The sequence below is a fragment of the Trichogramma pretiosum genome, unplaced genomic scaffold (assembly GCF_000599845.2).
Source record: "Trichogramma pretiosum strain Unisexual culture from Peru unplaced genomic scaffold, Tpre_2.0 scaffold50, whole genome shotgun sequence".
Lineage (NCBI taxonomy): Eukaryota > Metazoa > Arthropoda > Insecta > Hymenoptera > Trichogrammatidae > Trichogramma > Trichogramma pretiosum.
Window position 1 is genome coordinate 202,184 of NW_019640807.1, and position 18,805 is coordinate 220,988.

Here is an 18,805-nt window from a genome sequence, read left to right on the forward strand (position 1 = left end):
CGGTGATAAAAGCAGCGATGAACGCATGACTTGTTGGTCCGACAATCAGGAAAAATGGTTGCAGGGTAGTTCATTGTATTCTTGATATTTTCTCTACAGTAAAACTTTAGAGTTTGTAGTAGAAAATTGAAAACTTTTATATAAAAACATGTGGACTTTTAATCATGATTCTCCATACAGTTATCTTCAGAGGCAAAAAGGACCAATTTGATCTAAATCTTGAGTACATTTTTTAGCTTTTAGTTATATTTTTGCTCGTTGACAGATGTTGTATTTTCCAAATCTTCAAAATATCTACTGTCCTCCTAAAGTTTATCCTGTTGCCGAAGAATCTGCGATTTTAAGAATATTGTCACTTATGAGATGACACGTACCAACAAAAGACTTGGCGTGCATCATCGCCTTATCCAGAATAATCTAAATCTTCCTATTTCTTCCCTCTTTTTTATTTATTTTTTTTTTTATTAATGACCAAAAATATATGTATATGTGTATACGTATATATAATATATCATTCTTATATAATATATATTGTTGTCGACTTAACCATTAGATAGAGTTCAATAGTAGGTTTATGTTGATTTTTTTATTTATTAGGTAGTTTCACACCGATAGAGAAAATAAAACGTTGCGTTTAAAAATTTTTTTTCTCCTAAACCTCTTTAAGTTTTATCTTTTATCATTTTTGTATTTTTCTGACGTTTTGCAAGATTTTTCATAATTTAAACTAATCAAGATATCGATAGATTTACGAAGAAACAGTTTATAGTAAAACCTTGGTACACGGGTAAGCATTTTCGCCTCACCAATATTATACATCCTCTAACACAATTGTACATCACACCTATCTGCTTACTTTGTGATCTCGCTGTGCGAGATTTTTATATTCTCACACGTATATTGTGATTTTTTCATAGGAAGGGAATAATAATTTCAGAGTATACTTTTCACGATGGGGTTATGCAGTCTTGCGCTAGTGTTTAGACAATAAGGTGTGTTTTTCTGCAAACAGTGTTTCATTTATTTAATTCTAATTGTGTAACGATTTGTTGAGTATGTGTTTGTGTATGTGTGTTTTTTTGTGACACCTTCACTTCCTAAACTTAAAGCACATTAACTTAAAATGTGCTCAATTTTGGAATTTTTTCTTTATATATCGTCTCGTTTGTTAATTATCGCAATCTCTCGCTCTCATTCTCTCTTATATTAAGTCATTCTTTCTCCATTGGTCAAAAGCTTGAACCATTCGGACTCGATGATAAAGTACTATTTATTTTTTTACATTGAATTTTCGAGTCGTGGTTTGCATTAACAGTCGGAATCGTGGGTATTTATGGTTGTTTGTTGACGTACGACAACTATCTGTACATACAGCAGCGTACGTATTTTTGCATTATTATCTGGCGCTCAATGCTTCAATCATGTATCTTCTTATACATGATTTTTAATCTCGAGACTCTCTAAGTCAGACCGAAACTTTTGCGCGTTATTTGTTGTCGTTGTGTGTTAATATTAAATTAGTTATTTAATTTCGATGTTGTAGGAGAGGAGTTTTGTGTAAAATTGAATCAAGGGCATTAAAGTAGGAGACGAATAAATTTGGCTAGGTATACAGTGGAAAGCAAGATGTGCAGAAGCCAACTGCAGTTGTAGAAAAGTAGTTTTAGATAGATCAGATAAGATTTATAGAAGATAGAGATAAGCCAAGGTACGAAGACTTTCGTATCAGATAAATTCTATCTTTTCAAGCACCAAAATATCAATTCTTTCGTTCTCAACGAAAATCCAAATTCACGCTGGAAGAAGAATATAATGCATTTGCTTTTAGTCTTTCAAAACACATTCGCGAAGAAGAGGATTTTCTCAATTTTTTCTTTTTTTTTTGTAGTATAGTCAATTACTGATATAAATACAGACTATAATTTTCGTAATTTTTATACACACTTTATTTCTCCGTGTTAGGCACTCGTACCTATATATTTATATGTATCATATGCAATGACCTATCGCATCGAAATATATATTTTTTATATACTTTACAAGTAGTACTGGGTTGAGCCAAAAACGATTAAAAAAATGGGTTGTAACGAGACAGCGATATTACGCGCGACAATGTAGATAAGACAGAGTATATGATATAGGACATTTTTTCAACGTATACGGATTAGCGCGCGTATATCTTTAATTTTTTTTATAATAATAGTATGTGTTTGAGTATGAGTGTATTGGTCGCAATCAAGAAAAATCGTTTTCCCGTGAACGCGAGATCTTTTTTACTGTATGACTATGAACTAGCGCACGTATTATACGCGTTATTCTACAACGAGCTCAAATGTAAACGATCCGTATCGAGAAGAATACTCGTCGTCAATTTTACAACGTACGTCAGCGTGTGATCATGGCTGTGTATGCGTGTATGGGTATGAGTGTGAACTTCAAACTGCGCGTCTTCATAATCTCGATTTGATTTAATAATAAACTTTTCTTTTTCCTATAAATTGCATCAGCACCCCGCGGCCCGTGGCAAAATGCTTTTGTCTTTGTCTACAATTTTAATGAATTAAGCGTATAACATTAGTATACTTAATATTATGAGCGCTCATAACTTTTTTGCTATATAATTAATGTAATCGTATCATCTCATCGTTTGTTTTATGTCGCTTATCTCGTTTATGCGCTGACAATGACGATAACGCCGATGACGATGATGGCATTGCTGCTGCTGAACCAAATGCAGTAATCGACCATTACTCGACGGCTGCCTCCTCCATGGCCACGACTACAGGCGGCTTCGGCGAAGCATCCACCAAGACTTGTTCTTGACTGTTATGATGATGCAGCAAAGGTAAGGGCGACCTAACGCCATCGTCATCCTCTTCCTCGTCGTCGATCTCTTCGTCACCTGGACTACTGCCGCTGTTGAGAGCGTTGGCCGGACGCCCGTTGCTACTTCCCAACACCAAATCCTTTTTGGCTTGATGCTGATGAGTCTTTTGCTGGCTCGAATGATCTACTATAAGCTTACTATCACAGGCACTTTTTTTGTTGTCGCTTGACACGGCATTCTTGAAGATGAGCTTGTTGTCAGCTGTCGTAATGTCCGAAAAGTGGTTCAGCTTCTTGCTGCCCCCACCGCCGCTACTGTTGCAGTTGCTGATGTCGCTATTACTGTTGTCATTCGAGGCCCGATGTGGGCGCTCGTCCTCTTTTTCGCTGCCACCTCCGTTCTGTACCTGCGTTAAAGCAATTATCTCTTTAATCTTACAATTCCATCGCGACCCTACGACGGCTCAAGTATGCTAATGTTTTAAATAAGTGAATGATCAACTCGGATCTTATAACTACTAAGCTTATCAAGTGCATAACTACATTATGTCGTTGATTTGAATTATAATTTTTCAAGTTTATTGCGTCATTACATCGAGATTTTTACATCCATCTGCTAGTGTGCAAATAATGTAGTCTATGATTAAATAATGAATCGATAATCAGTGAATTGCGATTAATAAAGCAAAAAAGCGTGAACATGTACAGAAATTTGACAGCCGAATTTTTCAAATTTTTCAACATCATTAATTCACGCCACTCGATGATAACTGCACAAAATATTACTCTTTTGTGATTATGCAATCAAATTGAAAAAAGACAGTTGCAATAATATTCAATAAAGGATAATATTCAATAGATGAGTCATTAGTAGCCATATGATCCGATACATTCTATGAAACTTCCGTACCCTTAACTATCACCGTTGTGTCCCACAGAAGCCATTATAGTCTCTAATCGTGATACTACCTACAGAAATATAGTCATAAATAAGCATTCAACTACTGTGAGTTTGCAAAGAATAATATGAGCACAAATCTTCACGAATTTATCAACAACATTACTTTTATTCGTGAAAATCAGTGCTGTAAGCATTAATAAAAATTAGATTTATTACTTAATTGGATGTATGTATACCATCGATTAATAATTATGAAGGTAGTCAAATAATTTTAAGTTAATTAAAAGATTATGCTTTGTTATAAAATTGAAGAACGAGAAAAACTATGAAGTGGTACTTATATTGCTTTGAAAAAAGTACGTATAAAATTTTAACTAGATGAAGCCATAGTATTTTCGAATTCAATAATTTTGAATTAATTTTGTATTCAATCATACCACCAGGATTAAGAACTCGTAGATTTCAAATAAGATAAGTTCACGAGATGTGATAATTTTTTTGTCAAAATAATACACCGTTACCACAATGCGTGTCGGTGTGATGAGAAAGCTCGCGAATGCCAATATACATTAATGTCTAAAATATGTAAGAAATCATATGTATAGAAAATATGGAAAGAGAATGGAAAAGTAGTAAGTGCTGGAGTTAGAGGCTGGTTGAAGCTTACCTCGCGTTCCCGGCTACCCCTGGAATTTTCATCATCCCTGGCCGAGCTGCTGAGCCTCGACAGAGATACAGGCGTAGGCGGCGAGGCTAGCCCCCGATCGCTACCCTCGTCCGTACAATGTCGCGGCGACGAGCTCAAATCGACGGTAGGCACGCGTTCCGGCCTCGAGGGTTTGCCACCTTCGTCCTCGCTGCAGCTGTCGGTCTGCATCGGCCTGACCAGATTCGGCCTCGAGTTCCAGCAGAGCTGGTCGATGAGAACCTTGCTGCCCGTCGACGACGTGCTCAGGTTCTCGGACTGCTGTTGCTGCGAATTACCGCCTCGCATCTCAGCCAGCGACCTATCGCGCGGCATGCCCGATTCCAGACTCGACCTGATGAGGTTGTCCAGGAAGCTGCCGTTCACCGCCGATCCTCCTTCGTACAGACTCTCTGCCATTTCGCGCGGCGACTTGATCAGCGAGCTGGTTCGCGCATTCGACGCGGCGGCTTCTTGATCGCTCGAGGCCCCCGTGGCGCCCGCTGCGTCCCGTTGCTGCTGGCTCATGCCGCTGTTACGTTGCTGCTCCTGCAAGCCTCGCATGCGCTGCGACGCAAAGTACTGCTCCGGAATCAAAGCAGGTACGTTGCTGCCGCTGCCCGACATGAAAGCCGTCGGGCCTGGCATGAAAGGCGTCGGGCTCCAGAAGTTGAAGGGATGGCCGAACGGCAACGGCGGCATGCCGTCGATGAAGGATGGCATCTTCATGCCGTTCGGTCCTGGCACGCCGCTAGCAGCGTTCGCGCCACTGGCTGGCGCGAATGGCTTGCTTTGTGGTGGCTTTATCATTGGTTTTTTCTCCGGCGACACGGATGGCGTCGTACGCAGCGTCGCACTCGACGACATCGGTGCATCTTTCGTTTTATCGTCCGGCTGCTTTTGATCCCTGCGACGTAAAATCGACACGTTATTATTATTATTATTATTATAGGTAGCAAATAAAAAAGTTAAACGACGAAATGTTTACCTTTTCCTCGGTCTCATGAGATGCCGCTCCTTGACTTTGTATTCGAGCGTGGAATGTGGAACGCCGTAGTAGCTACCAGCCCTGTGCACGCTCATCTCGCCTCTTTGCACGGCCCTGACCGCCTCGACGAGGCTGTCTCGGTCGTAGTTGCGGTACTTGCCGCGCTTCGGTCTCGTGCCCTTGCCCCCCGAGGCATTTTTGTTCTGTTTGTCCTGGGCGGCCTGCTGAGCCGCGGCCGACTGCTTCGACTGCTGGCCCTGTGGCTGGCCGTGCGGTGGCGTGAACCGACCCCGCTTGTAGGGGTTCGACTCGGAGATCATCGACTGAGCGGCGCCAGCGGGCCCGGAACTCGCTGACTGGCCCTCCTGGAACTTGCTGCTTATGCTTTTGGCAATGACATCGCGAAAGTTTACGGCCATGCCTTTGCCGATGAGCGAATTCGTGGGCGAGCTCGTGCCCGAGAACGCGGGGCTGGCTCGCTCGAGCAGTCCTGGACTGGCTGTCCCGACCGCGTTGGCCGCGGCTGCGGCTGCTGCGGCCGCCGCGAACTGTTGGGCGAACGCCGCGGCCGCCACCGACTCGACGTTGTTCTTGCTCGAGCCGGCTGAACTCGCCGGCTTGTAGGACGGAATTTTGAGTATGGGTCGACCCTGACCGCTGTCGCTCGCCTCGTCTTCGATCGTTGGATTGAAGTCGTCGTTCGTCATCGGGCCTCTTTGTCCAGCCTGTAACAAACGACGTTTCAATTAGAATCTTACGTTTTGACGTACATTTCGCTTGAGTTATGCACACGATTAATGCGAGTAACGTGTTTGTGATTCATAGGAATGGCTCAAGGCAAATTACCGTGAGACGATGCTGTAACGAGGCGTGATGAAGATGCTGTACCTGTTCCCCGTTGACGTTCATCTTCTTCTGATCCTCGTTCATTAGACGACGCATAATTTCTGGATCCATTCCTAATTTTGCAAATACATAACAAATTTAAATAATTGTATCAATTGTAAATTACAAGTTTATAAAGCATTAAAGTTACTTTAGTGAGTAACTCTTTAAACCCGTTTTAATTAAAGACTATCGCAATTGTAAAAACAATGATAACAACAAGAGCCAAGCTATTTCGTTAAAAAGAATTGACTATACATGGTTTGCCGCAGACGTATTAGTAATTTTTTTTGTTCAAACGCCGGAATAACATTAAAGACTTATGAAAAACGAGTATGATAAAAACCACAAAAAACTAAAGTCGTTATTGAATTACCTCTAAAAATTTCATCGGTGTAGAAGAAAGTATTAATCTATGGGTTCTATAAGTAATTGCGAATGTTCTACCCTAAAGTACTGCTTATGAAAGTTCGATTGTTATAGTAAAAGTCCGACTGTACATGGGTCACACGAGCGGCACAGTCTGCAGATTTATGTGCTTCTACATGGTAGGCATTCATACATGGTATTATAGTAAAGCTAGTGAGCTACTTCTAACTTATGCATTTAGAAACCTGAATATCATTACTTCATTACTTTATAGTACCGGCGTTATGCATAATTATGCATAAAGTATATTTTCAGAAGCTAAATTATTCATTCGCACACGTGTTTTGGTATTTAAGAATTGAAATTTAATATTTTTTCCGCCAAAAATGTGCATCGCGTTACTGCGTCTTTTTTTTTAATTAATAATTCAATTTGAGAGCTGGGCTCTCAAATAAATAAACCTCGAGTACTAGTGTAAAAAGAAAAAGTTTTACTTAACGAAGCGTGTGGCTCCGAGTTATTATTATATACGCGTTGAAAGGTTTCTTAGAAATCGTCTAAAAGTTAAGCGACGAAAAAATCAAGACAAAGCTAATCGAAGAAAACAACGCGCCCGACAATGGACAACAGTGGCTATATATAGGTTTGTTCCTCGTCAAACTTACTTCGACTCGACGTTTTCTTTCATCATCGATGTTTTTTACGCCGAGCGGGAGAGTTTGAAAATTTACCAAATGTCTTGTTCTTTGCTGAAGCCAGTTTTTACGGCAAAATATTTTTTAAATTACGTAACATCGAGTCGATGGAAAATGACACGTATATGCATAAAAGTACATTTTTTTCTTTTGTCCGCCTTTTCATTCTTTCTTTCGTCGCAGGTTATGTCAGCGGTTTATCTGAACCCACTCCCAACTCGGCTTTTATTGATTAACGAAGACTTATATACGACTGGTTTTCGCACCATTGTTTTTTGAACTTCTGCCTGTAACGCGAAGACCAGCAGGCAGCAAAGCAATAAGGCGAAGTCGTATATTTTGCGCGTGTGTGTAAATACATCACAAGCGAGAGCAGAAGCATTGACCTATTTTTTTTTCACGCCTTCGAAAAACTTGTACTTCTTACTATGCTTCTAACGCGATCTACTTGGATTACGGAAGCCACGGCTTTTTCATCATGAAATAAATTGTATAGGCTCTTAATTGCTATAAAATCTATTTCTATTTTCTCGCTTAATTTTTTATCCCAATGAAAATCTAACTATTGTTTTTAAAAGGTTTCCTATCGAAACCGAGACTAATTTTCTCAGGTGGGCATCTTATGCATCAGACGATTGATAAATTTAAACTTGAATGGTTTCTCTCAATGATTATAATGATCGTTATTATTTTTCAATAATATCAACCCTCGAGTGTGCATTGACAAACCTTTAAACGGCGCAGCAGCTGCGAGCATTTTTTGCAAATAGGGTCCGATACCAGCGTGCTCGAAACTTGACCACTCGTTGGCAGCTCCACCAGGCCCAGTCTCCGTCTGACCACGCTGTAGCAGGGCCCTGAGTGACTCGCCACTGCCACCTTCGAGATGCGAAAAGCGCACGAGGTCTTCGAGTGACAGCAGAGGTTTCAACAGTGCCTTTTCCACTTCTTTTTCTTCCTCTGCTCCGGACAGCTCTTTATCGTCCACCTGCGTCGTTGTTTGCTTTGGTTAATTTCTTGACAATTAGTGATATATTTTTCAAAACTTATGTTGAATAATGCTATACATTATTAGGTCTTTAATTATTGAAATTAATTCAATAACTATGTAGACATTGATAAGCTTTGTGCAACATTCCGATAAAGATTTTTGAGACCAAAATCTGGCGTTTTTCATTCTCTTTATTCTCTTACATATAATCAATTATTATAAAAACGCTAGATTATGGTTACTTTTAAATATATGGGTCAAAATAATACTTTTTTACAAAACCGTGCGCACGTATATCACCGATCTTGACGCGCTTTTGGTATGTTATAGTACATGGTAAAAAGGTCCCAAAAAAAAATTTTTAGACCCCCTCCCCCCTCCTACCCCCCACTTCCGGTATAAACGTCCATTTTCTATCTATATTTTTTCTGAGGACATGAAGCAAGTAAAAAATCTGAAAAAATTCAAGGTTGTTTGGATCGTGGAAAAGTATTTTTATGAATTTTTTCAGATTTTTTACTTGCTTCATGTCCTCAGAAAAAATATAGATAGAAAATGGACGTTTATACCGGAAGTGGGGGGTAGGAGGGGGGAGGGGGTCTAAAAATTTTTTTTTGGGACCTTTTTACCATGTACTATAACATACCAAAAGCGCGTCAAGATCGGTGATATGCGTGCGCACGGTTTTGTAAAAAAGTATTATTTTGACCCATATTTATAAGCTAAAAACTCATTTTTTCGAAAAATGTGATTTTTTGGCTGTGAGAAAAAAACAGAAAAAATGTTTAAAAATTATTGTGCATCGACTCTACGTGCAATGAACAGCAATCACTACACATTTAAGTGTGATGTCTATTTGATATTATTTGTAACATAAATTGAAAATAATTGTTTCAATATTTACGTCCGATTAAAAGCGTCATGCAAGGATAACATAATAGTTTCAGATGATAAACAAAAATACGTAAAACAAATATCCAAACGAATGTAACGTATATCGCACGTGTCGGCCAATGATCCCAGATAACATTTTTCGAATAACAGCAGTGTCAATAAAAGCGCGATATTTCTGCATTAATAATGCATAAGTTCACTAAGAAAAACGATTTATTGCACAATATCCTTCCGAAAATCAGTGCAATCAACATTTACCTTGAACAAAGAGCTAAAAATGTATCGAGCTCCATTTTCTTGTTCGAAAAATTTTGCTCAACTGTTAAATCAAATGAATTTCATGTGTGACTTTAATACAATCTTTATTTTTTGGCGTCACTGATGTATGTTTGAAGAAAATTCAATAAATATAGTCATTGTTAAAAATCTAATTGGCGAAGTGAGTTGATTTTGTTTGAAAGATAGCTTCCCCAGAATCCATTAAATGTAAAGAACGTGGAGTTATACGAAGTGTTGCAATACGTCGTAGAGAAATGAACGTTCGTGTCTCGAGTGCATTATAATGTTCGTCCGTATATGCACATCTTCCCAGAAACTTACCTACCAGTTTCGTAAGGTTGAATGGCCAAAAGTTTCTTCTAATACAATAACAAGTTATACGTTACGTAAAATAACAATAAAACAAAGTTTTAAACACAGACCATGCAACAAATATTCAAGAGTACTAGCAAAATTTTGGGCTTCACGTTACGAGATCACGCGTAGAATCACGCAATATACTCCACACATTGACACTGGTATATCTAGTTTTATTGGTGCTATTATTAACACTTATTGCTACAAGTCGCAGTGTCACAATAGCTAACTTATTTTTTTCAAAATAATGTGCGAGATTTTCACGTATCTGCAACGTACTATGATCAGCCCTGCTAGAGGTATGTTTTGGGGAAGCTTTCCTTTAGTTTTTCTTTTATGTAAACCATATAGAATAACTCAACTTAGAACAATTCTCATATACCAGTTTCAGAAAATAAACAGCGAAAATTTGTAAAATATCTTTTTTTCTTTTGTTTATTAGTAATCGATGTATCTTAATTATTTGCTTTAGCCGCGAAAAATTACTGCAAGTTGGCGAAGCATGTTCGTCAGGTGAATGTTTGACTCGAACGAATGAATTGTGATCAGGTAAAAAAAGTTCAAGATCTACAAGGCTGGATACGATATTTACACGATGCCAATAAGTAGCACGAATTTTCTTTCACAAATGTCTAATATTAACATTAAAATATTTCCTGAGATCATTTTCAGCTTTGCGGTGATAAACAAAATTATGGATCATGATCATCAAAGTGATGTGATTAATAAATATGAGTAAAAATGATAGTAACTGAAAAAATGAAGGTGAAAAGAAAATAGAATTGAAGTAAGAAAGTAAGAAAGAAAGAAAGAAAGAAGTAAAAAAAGGTAAAAAATCGGTTGAATAAAAGTCTGGCTGCAACGTCCCCAAAACCTACCTCGTCCAGTTGCGCGTTCGCGGTTGTGGCATTTTGTCGTTTGGTATTTGGTGTGGTGATAGTGGAGTTGTTGGTGGTGGTAGTGCCAGTGGCGACGGCGGCGATGACGTCGGCACAGCTGTTGTGCTTGAGCCCGTTATTGCTATTAGAAGCGAGCACCACCGCCGCCGTCACCTCGTTGTTATTGTTGTTGTTCTGTGACGTCGGAGTCGTGCTGTTGTTGTTCGTGCTCGAATTGTTCTGGGTGGTGGCTGTGTTGTTGTTGTTGCTTGTGGCATTGTTGAGGGTGGCGTCCCTCTCGCGCTCCATCGCTAGCTTGTAGACCTTGTTCCTCAGGGTGCTCCTGGGGATGCCGTAGAGGACGGCGGCCCGCCTCGTGCCGAGCTTGCCGCTCTGGATGTCGCGCAGCGCCGCCTGCAGCTCGTCCTCGGTATAAGTGCGCCGACCACCTCCACCACCTGTCGCTACGGGCACCGCGTTGCCGCCTCCCGCTGCACCGCCGCCCTGCGCCCTTGGCTTCGCTCTGTAGCACGTGCTGCTGCAACAATTTTCAATCCAGTCAGTTTTTCCCTTTATCCAAAACTTCTCCGAGCCGACCCTATACTTCTATTATTAAAGCAACCGACAACATCCTTCCTTTGCAATCCAATCACGCGTTTTGCCACATTTTTTCCGGTATTCGCTGCGTGACTTCGTATTTAAGTCGATAATTTATCAAGGTTTGTTTGTTCGGAGCAAAAAAAAAATAGCTCGTGCCCGTGAAAAACCCAGCGCTTCGGCCTGTTTACTTCGTATACGCGCAATTATTCGACGCTTGTGCAATAACATGCGCTCTAGTCATCAATTGAAAATTGCCTCATGCCGAAGATCAAATAATAAACGATACTTTCTGAGCGAAACATTCGATCTTACTAATAGACATAAAATATTATTTACCAAAAATTTAAAAGTTTATTAAAAATCAAAATTAAAAACGAGTCCGTGGTGTAAGTAGAAAGAAACAAAATTAGTCAGACAAGCGATTAGAATGTAGCGGATCTTCAATTAGTTTTTCATCAACTTATCCTCGAATCATAATTTGGGTAACTGATAGATCTTTAGTCTTTACAACTAAAGTTAATAGTAAATCTTCATTGTTCTCCTGAAATACTTCTTAAGAGTTTGATAGTTTTAAAAAAATTTATTAAGAAATGATTGATTCGGAAAAACACTCAGTAGTCTGTTATTGAAAAGTAAACTTGTGACTGTGGTTGTTTAATTTAATTTCAATTTCTCGGTCTACGATATATCTCCGGTGAGTGTGCCCGATTATGAGAATTCCTTGTAAATATTTATTGCTATTCAACAAGATTGATCTACTTTGTACGAAAAGTATATCTTTCTTAAATATGTAATGCCAAATGATGACAAGTTTTTTTTTATTTCAATGATATTTTTAGTGTACAGTGAATTGCTACAATTTACAAAAGGGTAAGTTATAGTTCGATTAAATTTATCTATAGTTGCATTATCAACACTTGTTAAATACTCGATTAAAACATTGTTTTATTTATTTAATTTTTTTCTTTTTCTCGTGTTTACGAAGCAAGCACTGGTTTTTAGTAACTCAGACTGGCAAATTACAATCTATAGTTAAGTATATATTTAAAAAAGAATTTCTAGCTAAATAGGTGATTATTTAATTTCGCACAAACGAAAGTTATAATAAAGTTTAGCATGCTCGGTGTCTGTCAAATAATGATAAGTTAAGGTAACATTTTTTCCGTCGAAATTCAGAGTTAAAGCTTACGTATATTTCGTTAATTTTTTGACAATACGGTCGTCGTCTTTATTTTGTTGAACTGCAAAGGAGAAGTCGTCTGATTGTACGTAAACATTGACACGCTCACACACGGCTCACGAGATATTTGACCGATAGATATCGAAAGTCAGGCATGTACGTGTGTGCAAGCGCAAAACCAACGACGGATAAAGTATCTTCTTCGTCTTGACGTTCACAGACGATAAGATTAGGTTCTTGCAGTGTACACACATACTCATACACACGCTCGCGCATTACGGACGAGATGCCCTCCTCGTATATGCACTTTGCTATTATATACACATACGTGTAAGCTCGCACCCTCCCTTGAGCGCACAAGCTTGCAAGGCAGGGTTCGTTGACCTCGCGTAGACGACACACACGAATATACATACACATACTAGCGCAAAGCAGTACATAGTCGCACATACGAGCATATATATACCAAGATACATTTACGTGTATATAGGCAAGCTTCGAGCGCCGGCGCAAATTCGTTGATAAAAGTACGCGCTCACGTGCGACGCTTAGACGGCGACGGTGCCACCTTGAGTCTTTCGTTTCCCTTGCACACATATTCTATATACTTGCACTAACTATTTTTTTATTTTTATAATTTTGTTATTTTATTTCTGACCACTCATTTATTTATAAATTGCCCATAATTGAATCGGGACACTCATCAGTTTTATAAAATCCAAAATTAAAAGTTTTGTGCATTTTTGCATTCAAGTACAAAGCCAAGCCATCTAGTAATAATGCTACTCGAGAATACGTCACGAATTATCAATTTGATGATCGATTAAAATAATACTTGCTCAAGCCCTCACCTGTCAAAAAGTAACAACGAGTGAAGCATCAACTTTACATTGAGCTTAAAATCTATATAGTTATTGAAGCCTCAAAAGTTTAATAACTTGATAAAATTCCAAAAAAAAAAAAAAAAAAATCTGAAGCATAAGTTACAAATTTAATGAAGAAAATAAGCTAAATAAAAGCGTGTGAGAGCATATTATTCATTTGCGGTACCTTTTTGTTAAATAATTCATCTTGTATGTAAAGTTCGTTACGTGCTTATGGTAAGTATTTTATTCGCAAGTTAAAAGGTAAGAAGTTTTAGCGAGAAATCGAATGAATTTAGAAAATATTGCTAAAAATTGCATGTACTTGGGCGAAAAACCACATGCATAATGTAGCTATGTGATTTTGCATTGTGTCGACGAATATTAAGAGAGATGTAGAACCGGCTATATGCAAAAAGAAAAAGACCAAAGCTCGGAGCGCATGATAAAGAGCGGCTCGTATTGTGCAGTCGCAACTGTAGACACGTGTGTTAGATAATAGCGATAAAATTCGACGATAACAATCGAGCAGCGCACTATAGCAGGTGCATGTCGAAGGCGTGCCGAGTTTCGGATGACTCCGTTACAACTGCCGAAGCTTACACGATGCTCTACGCGTGCAATTTCACTCTCGACACCGCCGCAGACACTCTTGGGGGCCACGGGTTCAAGAAATTACTAGGCAAACATCGGTCCGACAATGAAGCTCGATCAACCGCCTAATCATTCGCAAACACGAACTCGCTGCTTTCCGTAACTTTTGCCAAATTTCGGTGGCGTGCAGTTATCGCGTGGCGGAGCGCGCCTATTATTGTTATGCGCGTAGCGGCTCCACTCCCCTCTTGGGATGCGCACGGAGCAGTTTCGATAAATCACTGAAAAATAAGCAACTAATTGACGCACTTATCGGCTGGCGATTTAAGAGGAAAGAGCGCGATAGTGCCTCTCGAATCTTTCGGACCGAGCGAAAAAACGCGAAAATATATGTGCGCACGCGTTATCGCTGCTGGAAAGCCAAAGAAGTAAAGAGGGTCCACATCGATGAGCACGTACGCATACATGTATGTGAAGAGAGCTGTGAAGCGAGCCACGCGATGACGATGTGCACGAGGGCAACGCACTTTTCTCTCGCTTGTGCCGTCTTTATAATGTTTTATCAGAGTGCGATGTCGTCGTCGTCGTCGTTGCCCCTCGGAGACGTACTATGCGTGCTCCGCGAAATTGTCGTAGATTTCTCTGGCGGCCCTTTCGTTACTGCATATATACGCGGGTATGTACGCGCCAACCGACGAGTGTACGTGTATTATCGCATGCGGTCGTTCCTACGGCGAATTGGGATAGGTCGAAAGGCTGCGCGCGCTTGCGGCTTTACCTTATTTAATTATGGATTTAATTATCTCAACTCGTAATTGCCTTCGATCCTGGATGAAGCCCGAGCGCAGTGACAAAAATTTATTATACTTGAATTTAACAAATATACTAGCAAGACGACAATAATAACGAGTCGATCTCGCAGAGAGTCGCTTCGGAGAGAACGAAAATTACAACAATTGGACGGCTCGTTTGGGCTGGCGCGAATGTGTATACGCACTCGGATATAAGTAAGAAAGACGACGCTCGACTCGGCTCTCTAGCCTGTAAAGTTTCCTTACCACGTATACCTTTGTTACCGAGCCCGAACGCAGATATAGTCTAGTCGTATGTAATTTCGGTAGCTTTACTGGAAGCGCAAATTGCGCGTTTGTATTTACTTCGCGTATCATCGCTCGTGAAAATATTTCTCGCCACGGCTCATTATTGTATGCGGTAAAGTCTCGTGATTCATCGATCATCGCGAGGATGAACGGCTTTTCAAAAAAATATCATGACTAACGACGAAAACTCGTTTCGACGGCTGCACATCGATGAACGAACTTTTTGTCTCGACCACGACGTATCAGGCGGACCGAGTGGCGCGCGCTCGACTCGTTAGAATTTAAGCGAAAAACGCAAGCGCGTTTGAAAAGCACCGCTGACGAATGCCACGAGAGCGATAAGCACGCCCGAAGCTCAGAATCGGATCGTGACTAACTTTTTTCGAGCGCGCGCGAGCTTACGCAACGGATGCGCGCTAGATAAAAGCGTATATTAATATAAGGCACTCTCGATTGCATTTACGAGCGCGAAATTTTTCGGAATTCCATCAGATAAGCGGATCGACGATAAATTCTACGCTCGCGCGATCCTTATTAACATTGATAATAATAGTAGGCTACATCCTTATTGGATGCACAAACTACGCTCGAGTTGGCGTGTGTGCTGTTTGTGCGTAAAAACTCGCCGCATCGTTCGCGAGCTACTCGAACCTAGAGACTTGGCTTTTTTACGTTCAAGGATGCTAAAGCTGCATATATGCATGCCCAAGTGTCACGTGTGCACTCTACGAATTCTCGCATTTATCTTATAGCTGATGATATTTTTAAGTATTTCCTATCGAGGAAAATATATTTACGCGACGCGATACTTTTTCAATCGCGAAAATTAGTTGCAGTTAATGTTGCTTTGCGCGAACAAACAATGTTGTTACGCAAGGATCGAATAGTCAGGCATGATATAAATAGAAAGAAAAAAATTGCGCGTAGAAAAAAATGCGGATGGATTTCGTGAACGAGTTTGTGTTTATGTGTGCGTGTTACACTATCTATAGTTGTATAGGTTCGACATTAAAGCAATTGACTTACTTAAAGATAGCTTTTGGATCGATAGCTGCGGCCATTCGTAGAGGTATTTTTTGCTGATCCAGTATAGATATATTGTTGTCCTAGAAAAGAAAATTAAGCCAGTTGAGTCTTGTAGTGCAGTCGAGTATCGACGTAAACTTGCACGTTACACACAAACAAGTAAGCTTAGAACTCGACATGTGCATTATAGCTCGTGCATCGGGGCGTTTTGTCGTCGCGTAAAAAACCTAAAACGGTTCCAGACTTACCGAAATTTTTGGCTTTGCGGAGAGATCGAGTGGCTGATCGGCACCCGAGTTCTCGGTGTGACCAGCCGCAGCTGCGGCCGCCGCTGCGGCGGCGATCTGTGCCGCATCTTGGTGTCGCAAGACCCACTGGGGCAGCAGAGTCGGGTAGGTACCGCTGAGAGCGGCAGCCACCACCGACGCCGCCATCGGATCCACTTGTACAGACATCGGTGACTCGGCCGAACGCGAACTTTGACTACTTTCGCTGCGTGGACTCTGCGTAACGAAACAATAACAAATTAGTACTCGATGATTCGCCGATCCTTTCGACGTACGAAACGAAAGTCAATTGCGGATAAAGACTTACAAGAGGTGGCTGCTCTTCGTTCGGCAACTTGCCATCGAGACAGAAGTAACACTTGTCGAGCGGCTTCCAGTCCTCTGGTGGCGGACTTGGCCTTCTGCCTAGCACATACGCCGCCGCGTTAAAAGTCACCAATTCCTTTTTCGGCGGAGTCGAGGCGCTACGTTGCTCCTGCAGCTGTTCCGAGGGACCGTTGTTGTTGTTGTTATTGTTGTTATTGCTGTTGCTGCTGTTATTATTGTTGTGGAGAGGCGTCGAGGTCGGCCTTGCCGGACAAACGATGCCGACTGCGCCGCCACCTGGGCCCGGTGTCTCTTGAAGCTCCTCCTCTTTCTTCACCCTCAGTAGACCGTGCGTTACTTTGAGCGTCGTTTCTGAGTTGGCTTCTTCCTTTATCTGGAAAAATAGAAAATCGAGAGGTTTAAAAGTTGCAGCCTTTGGGCCAAGCGAACCACAGCGATATATTTACCTTGGTCCCTTCCGAGTCGTTGGGATCCTTGTCCAACGGGCTAGGTATCGTTTTCTGTTCGTCGTCGAGCCTCTCGCGCTTGATCCTTATTTGATCCTCGTCGTCGGAGGCGCGAAGCTCGTTGGAGAGAAGATGATCGAGGTGCTGGCCGGTCGTCTCGTTGTTGTGTCGAGAGTCGCCAGTACCGCTGCCACCGCCGCCTCCTGTCGTTTCACCGTTTTCCCGGGCAACCTCGGCCAAGCGTCCGTTCTCTGGGCCACCCGTCGTCGCGACTTCGTCCGCGCAGAGAGGCGATGTCTCGCCTCCCGTTAGCGCGCTTACCGTTGACTTTTGCTGAATAGTAGTTGTCTGCAACTGATTGGCCAAATTTGCTTTCAGCGTTTGACTCGGCGAATCGGCTGGCTTTGCTTGTTGCTGCACCTGTTGAGCGTTTACATAGCCTTTTTACACCATGTTCTCGAGACAGCTCGTGGACGCGCGCTTAAGAGAGAGAATTCATGGATACACCGAGTGCGGCTTTGCATCCGTCAAAGATTCACGCGTAAACATTTTTCTTGAATCGATATCGCACTGGGAACTTTATCGGTTGGCCTCCGAATACTCGTTGGTGCACTCGCGGTTATAATAGTATGTGCTTGCGAGCTCACCTGTGCCAGCTGCTGTAATTGTAGGAGCTGTAGCTGCTGCTGGGCCGCGTCGGACGCCGGCGTGGAGCTTGTATTGTTGGTGTCGCTGGTGTAGATATTGTCCGAGTATTGCTTCCATTTCCTACGGCCCATCAACTCCTCGGCGACCCGCTCCAGACCTGTAATGGTAATACAACTACATTCAAACATGGATGGAGGGCTGTCACCCGAAACACCCTTGACATTCAACAACGTCTACGAGTCTTTTCATGTAACAACTACTACGTGTATAATTCATTTTTTATTTCCCCCCGCTCTATTTTTCTTTTAATTCCGCATCGTGAGTTATCTTCATCTTCGGATCAATTTGGCGCATTATTTGCTTGTATGAAAATACTAAATTTTCGCGATAGCGAGTACTTTTATTTTTGCGAGGTCAAATTCCTACATCAACGTATACAAAGTATAAACGTACGTGAACTAGCTTCAAATCTTATCATAGACTGAGCAGTGACACATCTTGCGCTTTGACTCAGAGTTGTACTTGAAAATAGGAAAAATAAAATTTATCGCAGCTTAGAGCTGCTTTTCTAGCGGATATTGATGCTACATGATTAATTTATAATTTTGCAAGTGACTTTTGCTCTCACATTTCATCTGTATGAAGATGCTTGCAGGTAAGTTTTTTATTCAAAACAATTTCATATGTCTAGAGCTTGGAATTGGAAAAATCATCGTGCTTTTACCGAGACGGTTAAAAGGAGTCAGGCGGAGAAGAGAAACAGCTAAGGGCAAAGGAGAAAAGGTAAGACAGGAAAAGCAAAACGCAGTGAAAAATAACAGTCCCTTCAGCCCATCAGCCTTTTTAATAAGCCTAGCTGTATATAGCATCGTCGTTTGGAGAATAAAAAAATGTCCGTAACTTGGGTCTTTTTCTCAGTCTCCTCGAGTCTCCGAAGTGCTCTTTAGCACCTCGAAAAGCTCACATTCATTTGTTTTATATTCAAC

At 41.0% G+C, this 18,805-nt stretch overlaps 1 protein-coding gene across 4 annotated transcripts in view; it reads right to left on the reverse strand.

The window, feature by feature from the left end:
* Positions 1-1,866: 1,866 nt before the first annotated feature.
* The window catches only part of LOC106655043 (mushroom body large-type Kenyon cell-specific protein 1), a 67,161-nt gene continuing 50,222 nt past the window's right edge, over positions 1,867-18,805 (reverse strand). The window contains exons 4-15 of one of the 4 annotated variants that reach the window (XM_023460625.1): positions 17,819-17,976; positions 17,172-17,591; positions 16,706-17,098; positions 16,360-16,614; positions 16,112-16,191; positions 10,749-11,286; positions 8,079-8,337; positions 6,247-6,359; positions 5,401-6,125; positions 4,395-5,319; positions 3,737-3,795; positions 3,149-3,233 (exon numbers count right to left, since the gene is read on the reverse strand). In XM_023460625.1, coding sequence (XP_023316393.1) covers positions 3,739-3,795; positions 4,395-5,319; positions 5,401-6,125; positions 6,247-6,359; positions 8,079-8,337; positions 10,749-11,286; positions 16,112-16,191; positions 16,360-16,614; positions 16,706-17,098; positions 17,172-17,591; positions 17,819-17,976 — 3,923 coding nt within the window. In that variant the 3' untranslated portion in view covers positions 3,149-3,233; positions 3,737-3,738. Of the gene's footprint in view, positions 3,234-3,736; positions 3,796-4,394; positions 5,320-5,400; positions 6,126-6,246; positions 6,360-8,078; positions 8,338-10,748; positions 11,287-16,111; positions 16,192-16,359; positions 16,615-16,705; positions 17,099-17,171; positions 17,592-17,818; positions 17,994-18,805 lie in introns of all 4 variants that reach the window. The other 3 variants (XM_023460621.1, XM_014375229.2, XM_023460623.1) reach the window with 3 other exon arrangements.